General features: G+C 53.4%; 1 protein-coding gene across 1 annotated transcript; it reads left to right on the top strand.

Moving 5' to 3' along the window:
* The first annotated feature begins 585 nt into the window (after nucleotides 1–585).
* LOC120980676 (fibulin-7-like) lies at nucleotides 586–6,915 on the top strand. The gene is made up of 8 exons (XM_040409919.1): nucleotides 586–669; nucleotides 847–929; nucleotides 1,805–1,955; nucleotides 2,032–2,202; nucleotides 5,574–5,696; nucleotides 5,948–6,085; nucleotides 6,151–6,289; nucleotides 6,524–6,915. The coding sequence occupies exons 2-8, from the start codon at nucleotides 867–869 to the stop codon at nucleotides 6,882–6,884; spliced, it is 1,146 nt and encodes a 381-aa protein (XP_040265853.1). The 5' UTR covers nucleotides 586–669; nucleotides 847–866; the 3' UTR covers nucleotides 6,885–6,915.

Here is a 6,915-nt window from a genome sequence, read left to right on the forward strand (position 1 = left end):
GTCCGTTCTGTGTGGGGTGATGGGGGCAGTACACAGAACGGACTACAAGTCCCAGGTGTACACAGCATGAAAAGTGATGCTCTGCAGTTGATGTTTGATGAGAGATGATGCTCTGCAGTTGATGTCTGACGAAAGGCGATGCTCTGCAGTTGATGTCTGACGAGAGGCGATGCTCTGCAGTTGATGCCTGATCAGAGTTAATGCTATGCAGTTGACGTCTGCTAAGGCGATGCTCTGCAGTTGATATCTGATGAGGTGATGCTCTGCAGTTGATGTCTGACGAGAGGTGATGCTCTGCAGTTGATGTCTGACGAGAGGTGATGCTCTGCAATTGACATCTGACGAGAGGCGATGCTCTGCAGTTGACATCTGACGAGAGGCGATGCTCTGCAGTTGACGTCTGATGAGAGGCGATGCTCTGCAGTTGACGTCTGATGAGGCGATGCTCTGCAGATGTTTTGCAGTTGATGCTTCATGAGGTGCAATGCTCTGCGTTATGTAGTTAATGAGGAGTGATGCTCTGCGGTCACAGCTGTAACAAACAAGTCTTGTTGCGCTGCGATGTTTGCTGTGCCCCGCCTGGCGGCCAGGAATGTGGAGGTGATGTGTCTGCTGCAGCGCTCACTACATCCCATCCTCTCTACGCCGTCACATCGGAGGCCCCGGACGGTGAGTGGCCCCTGATGTGTTGAGGGATTGGGCCCCAGGTGCGGGCGGGCTCCTGAGCATTGTACCAATGTTCCGATGTTGCCCCTATGCCAGAGCATTATATGGGCCCCTGGTGAGGGGGGCTGCTCGGTTCCCCGTTATAAGACCGCGCTCATCGTGTCGTTTCCCGCCATGCAGGAGGTGTGAGCCGCGGTAACATGCTGACAACCGTCCTCCTCCTGAGCCTCTCCCTCCAGCTGCTGGGTGACTGTGAGGGGCAGGTGAGTACCCAGGAGGTAAGTGACTGATGGGGCAGCTACAGGAGAGCTGTGGGGGTAGTAGTGCACAACTGATCTCGTCTCACACTGATCCCAGGAGCTCACAATCTAATTTCCCTATATCACACAAAATGTATCACTCCCATCATTCATGACCCCAGGAGCTCACAATCTGATCCCACTATCTCATACATAGTGCATCACTCCCATCATCCCTGACCCCAGGAGCTCACAATCTGATCTCACTATCTTGCACACAGTGCATCACTCCCATCATCCCTGAACCCAGGAGCTCACAATCTGATCTCACTATCTCGCACACAGTGTATCACTCCCATCATCCCTGAACCCAGGAGCTCACAATCTGATCTCACTATCTTATACATAGTGTATCACTCCCATCATCCCTGACCCCAGGAGCTCACAATCTGATCTCACTATCTTACACATAGTGTATCACTCCCATCATCCCTGAACCCAGGAGCACACAATCTGATCTCACTATCTTATACATAGTGCATCACTCCCATCATCCCTGACCCCAGGGGCTCACAATCTGATCCCACTATCTCGCACACAGTGTATCACTCCCATCATCCCTGACCCCAGGAGCTCACAATCTGATCTATCTCGTGCATAGTGTATCACTCCCATCATCTCGCCCCCCTCAGGAGCTCACAATCTGTTCACCCTACATCACACAAAATGTATCACTCCCATCATCCCTGACCCCAGGAGCTCACAAGCTGGGTGACACCGTGACCTGTGGTGGCGTCCATTACAGCTGAACAGACGGTCCCACTTCACAGGAGGCTGGGATTTCGGGGGGTGTCCAGGTTTTGGGGGTCTCTCAGACGGTCAGTGCTCTGTCTCCCCAGGCCTGTCCGGAGCAGAGTGAGGCCCTCAGGGTCCTGCGCCAGGTCCAGAAGCTGCTGACTGACCACGAGGCCTCGTACCTGCAGGGGATGAGGACGTTCGGCAGGAGGCTCCATCAGCTGAGGGGGCAGCTGCAGAGGCGGGAGGATAAAGGTGGGTACCGTCCTCCCGATCCCCATCATCCACCAGGCGGCTGCCCGTCTCCTCACTCTGCTTTTATCACCCGCAGACTCCTGTCCACAGTTAAAGCCGCCGCGTCACGGTCGGATACTGGGCAGAAAGCGGAAGGCAGGACATGAGCTGCATTTCCTGTGTGACCCAGGCTACCAGTTGACCGGCTCTGAATCCAGAACCTGCATGGACAACCAGACCTGGAGCGGACAGCCTGCCATCTGCAGCGGTATCATCCGGGGCGTGCACGGGGATCGGGGAGAAGTCCCATGACCGTTCTCTGCCTGCTTCAACAAGGGTGTAGGGGTGACAGGGGCCCCTGGTTTGGGAGGTACCGGCCCGGCCTATAAGTGGTGGTGGGTTATTTCTGTATAGGGTGAGAACGCGAGGGGCGGTAATCCCAGCAAAGGTGATCCAAAAGGAGAGAAGGCTGGACATAGGAGCTTACAGTCTAAAGGAGATGGCCAATGGTCAGTATTTATCAGCCCTGTGTGGCATATTGGAGAATGGGGATGAAGTAAAGGTTATGGTAGATTCAGGAATCGGGGAGATCGGGATGTGCTGTGGTAGGGATTTGTGGAGAAGGGAAGAGGTGCTGGAGGACTCCTGGAGGTGAAGAAGAGGGGAGAGGAAGAAAGGAGAAGAACAGGATAAGAAGATGTAAGAGTCCTGGCGAGGAAGAAGAGGGGCGAGGAACAGGAGAAGATGTAAGAGTCCTGGAGAGGAAGAAGAGGGGCGAGGAACAGGAGAAGAAGATGTAAGAGTCCTGGAGGTGAAGAAGAGGGGAGAGGAAGAAAGGAGAAGAACAGAAGAAGAAGATGGAAGTGTCCTGGAGAGGAAGAAGAGGGGAGAGTCCTGGAGAGGAACAGGAGAAGAAGATGGAAGAGTCCTGGAGAGGAACAGGAGAAGAAGATGGAAGAGTCCTGGAGGTGAAGAAGAGGGGAGAGGAAGAAAGGAGAAGAACAGAAGAAGAAGAAGAAGAAGATGGAAGTGTCCTGGAGAGGAACAGGAGAAGAAGATGAAAGAGCCCTGGAGAGGAACAGGAGAAGAAGATGGAAGAGTCCTGGAGGTGAAGAAGAGGGGAGAGGAAGAAAGGAGAAGAACAAAAGAAGAAGATAGAAGAGTCCTGGAGAGGAAGAAAAGGGGAGAGGAACAGGAGAAGAAGATGAAAGAGTCCTGATGGGGAAGAAGAGGGGAGAGGAAGAAAGGAGATGAACAGGAGAAGATGGAGAAGTCCTGGAGAGGAAGAAAGAAGAGGGACAGGAAAAGAATATGGAAGAGTCCTGGAGGGTAGGAAGAAGAGAGGAGAGGGACAGGAGAAGAAGATGGAAGAGTCCTGGAGGGGAAGAAGAGGGAATAGAAAGAAAAGAGAGGAACTAGAGAAGAAGGAAGAGATGCTGGAGACGTCCCAGGGGTGAAGAAGAGAGAAGAAGATGGGAGAAGGGCTGGAGAAGTAGTGGTGAGGAGAATATAGGAGAAAAGTAGAGGGAACATGAGGAGAACAGTGAAAGAAGCAAAAGAGGAGGCACTGGAGAGAGAATAGAAGGAGGTGATGAGAGGTGGATGAGCCTAACATTAAATCTGAGATCTAGAGACCTCACTGAGTGATGGGCATCTGTAGAGGGGGCTGCAGTAGTCCAGGTGGGTTATGCGGAGGGCATGCATGAGGCCTCATGCACACGACCGTTGTGTGCATCCGTGTCCGTTGTTCCGTTTTCCGTAAATTTCTGCGGACCCATTGACTTTTAATGGGTCCGTTGAAAACTCGGAAAATGCACTGTTTATCATCCACGTCCGTGATCAGTGTTTGCTGTCCGTCCAAAAAATATGACCAGTCCTATTTTTTTGACGGACAACGGTTCGTGGACCCATTCAAGTCAATGGGTCCGTGAAAAAACACGGAAGCACACAAGATTGTCATCCGCGTCCGTGATCCGTAGGCTACTTTCGCACAGACGGATCCGCAGATCCGTATGCATAAAAGCTTTTTCAGATCTGAGATTTCACATTGTGAAAACTCAGATCCGACAGTATATTCTAACACAGAGGCGTTCCCATAGTGATGGGGACGCTTTAAGTTAGAATATACTAAGAACTGTGTACATGACTGCCCCTGCTGCCTGGCAGCACTCGATCTCTTACAGGGGACTGTGATCCGCACAATTAACCCCTAAGGTGCCGCACCTGAGGGGTTAATTGTGCGTATCATAGCCCACTGCAAGAGATCAGGTGCTGCCAGGCAGCATGGGCCAGACCCCTCCTCCCTCCCCAGTTTTAAATTTATTGGTGGCCAGTGCGGCCCCCCTCCCCAGTATTATATTCATTGGTGGCCAGTGTGGCCCCCTCCCTCCCCAGTATTATATTCATTGGTGGCCAGTGCAGCCCACCCCTCCCTCCCCAGTATTATATTCATTGGTGGCCAGTGCAGCCCACCCCTCCCTCCCCAGTATTATATTCATTGGTGGCCAGTGCGGCCCCCCTCCCTTCCTCCCCAGTATTATATTCATTGGTGGCCAGTGCGGCCCCCCTCCCTCCCCAGTATTATATTCATTGGTGGCCAGTGCAGCCCCCCTCCCTCCCCAGTATTATATTCATTGGTGGCCAGTGCGGCCCCCCTCCCTCCCCAGTATTATATTCATTGGTGGCCAGTGCGGCCCCCCTCCCTCCCCAGTATTATATTCATTGGTGGCCAGTGCGGCCTCCCTCCCCAGTATTATATTCATTGGTGGCCAGTGCGGCCCCCCTCCCTTCCTCCCCAGTATTATATTCATTGGTGGCCAGTGCGGCCCCCCTCCCTCCCCAGTATTATATTCATTGGTGGCCAGTGCGGCCTCCCCTCCCCCCCCCCCCCTAATTAAAAACACCCCCCATCATTGGTGGCAGCGGTGAGTTCCGATCGGAGTCCTAGTTTAATCGCTGGGGCTCCGATCGGTTACCATGGCAGCCAAGATGCTACTGCAGTCCTGGCTGCCATGGTTGCTTAGCAAAATTAGAAGCATTACTTACCTGCGATGTCTGTGACCGGCTGGGCGCTCCTCCTACTGGTAAGTGACAGGTCTGTGCTATAAGCAATGCGCCGCACAGACCTTTCACTCACCAGTAGGAGGAGCGCCCGGCCGGACACAGACAGCACTGGCAAGTATAATGCTTCTAAAATTGCTAAGTAACCATGGCAGCCAGGACTGCAGTAGCGTCTTGGCTGCCATGGTAACCGATCGGAGCCCCAGCGATTAAACTGGGACTCCGATCGGAACTCTCCGCTGCCACCAAGGATGGGGGGGGGGGTGATTTTAATTAGGGGGGGGGGGAGAGGGGAGGCCGCACTGGCCACCAATGAATATGAATACTAGGGAGGGAGGGAATGATGTACAAGTGATTACATCATTACTATGCTGTATCCTGGACAGTGTGATGTCATCAGCAGTGTGTCCTGGACTGATCACTACAAAACCTGGGTATCAAGAAGAACTGAGTCTCACTATAAGTTTTCTCCATTTCACAGCCAATTCTCCTTATTGCTTCCCTGGGTTTCAGATGAGGGCAGCGGTTGGGGTGGAGGGTCCGGTATATTCTACAGTCACGTGTCTTCTTTGTCTGCAGAGCTAAGGTCTCAGACCAACACCTCCTCGTCCCTGCGTCCGGCCAAGTGTTCCACCTTCCAGGGAGTCCAGCACTGCGCCTGTGACCACGGATACGGCATCCAGAGTGGAGGCCTCTGTCAGGGTAACCAATGCGGCCACAAATCCCAGTCCACATGTGACCCTAAATAATTCCATATTACACATTCACTGTTTACATGTAGAGGCTAAATGACTTCTCAAAGCTGAGGTTTGTTACAATGTATTAGACTAGATCCCTGAAACACATCAGCAGCATTCCAGACTGCTACATGTTACCTGCACTGATAAACTGTAACAAACTATCAGGACGGACAGTGTCCTCCTCTGACTTCTTCCATCTCCTCTCCCCCCCAGATATAGATGAATGTGGTTTGTACCAAGGAAAAGCCAATTCAAAGATCTGTGTGCACGAATGTGTGAACACGCCTGGGTCATACCATTGTGTGTGTCCGCGGGGGTATCTCCTGGACGCGCAGCCAAACAGTTGTAAAGGTAAGATGGTGTATAGGACCTGCCGTCTGCAGCGCGCTCCGTCACCGGATGCTTCTCTTCTCCAGATGTAGATGAATGTGTCTCCGATCAGTCGGCTTGTCCTGGAGGAGAGCAATGCGTAAATCTGTACGGGGGCTTCACGTGTGTCCAGCCAGAGTGTCCCAAACCCAAGATGAACGCTACGTATGTCAAGATCTCCAGCCAGTGAGTATGAGGAGACAGACCTCTGATGTCACCTGTGTGTATGTGATGACATCACACTGCTCCGAATCCATACATTGGAGTCAGGGTGATGTCATCATATGCGACAGCTCCCATGTGACCTAGGGGCCGCCTTGACCTATAGCTACGTCATGGGGGTCTCTCATCATATGGGGGTAGCTATACAATGTCCGGGGCAGGAGCCGCTGACCCCTTTTCCCTCCTGTCTCCCTGCAGCCAGTGCGAGCGGACCCCGTGCCCCTTGGGAAGCAGCAGCTGTCTGGACGCCCCCCACTCCATCTCCTTCCACTACATCCCTTTACAGTCCCAGCTGCCGGTCCCCAGGGTCCTGTTCACCATGACCGCTCCGCGCTCCCAGGCGGACAGCCAGCGCTTCACCCTGACAAGGGGCAAAGGTCACCGCAGCCTGGAAGTACGACAAGCCGGCAGACACCGGGGAGAACTGCTGCTCACCAAGTCAGTGAGGGGCCCGGCCGAGCTCCAGGTGGACGTGGAGATGGCGGAGATGTCACCGCAGGGCCTACTGGGGAGGCACGTGTTCACCGTCACGCTGTTCGTGTCGCAGTACACCTTCTAGGTACCTGGCACGTGGAGGGTTAATCTAGAGC

Source organism: Bufo bufo, chromosome 10 (genome assembly GCF_905171765.1).
Source record: "Bufo bufo chromosome 10, aBufBuf1.1, whole genome shotgun sequence".
Lineage (NCBI taxonomy): Eukaryota > Metazoa > Chordata > Amphibia > Anura > Bufonidae > Bufo > Bufo bufo.

Excerpts from the sequence above, each read along its gene's own strand:
- LOC120980676 (XM_040409919.1), top strand. The coding sequence starts at position 867 with ATGCTGACAACCGTCCTCCTCCTGAGCCTCTCCCTCCAGCTGCTGGGT. Across the intron at positions 930-1,804 it reads TGGGTGACTGTGAGGGGCAG|GCCTGTCCGGAGCAGAGTGA; the intron begins GTGAGTACCCAG and ends CTGTCTCCCCAG. Across the intron at positions 5,697-5,947 it reads GAGTGGAGGCCTCTGTCAGG|ATATAGATGAATGTGGTTTG; the intron begins GTAACCAATGCG and ends TCTCCCCCCCAG.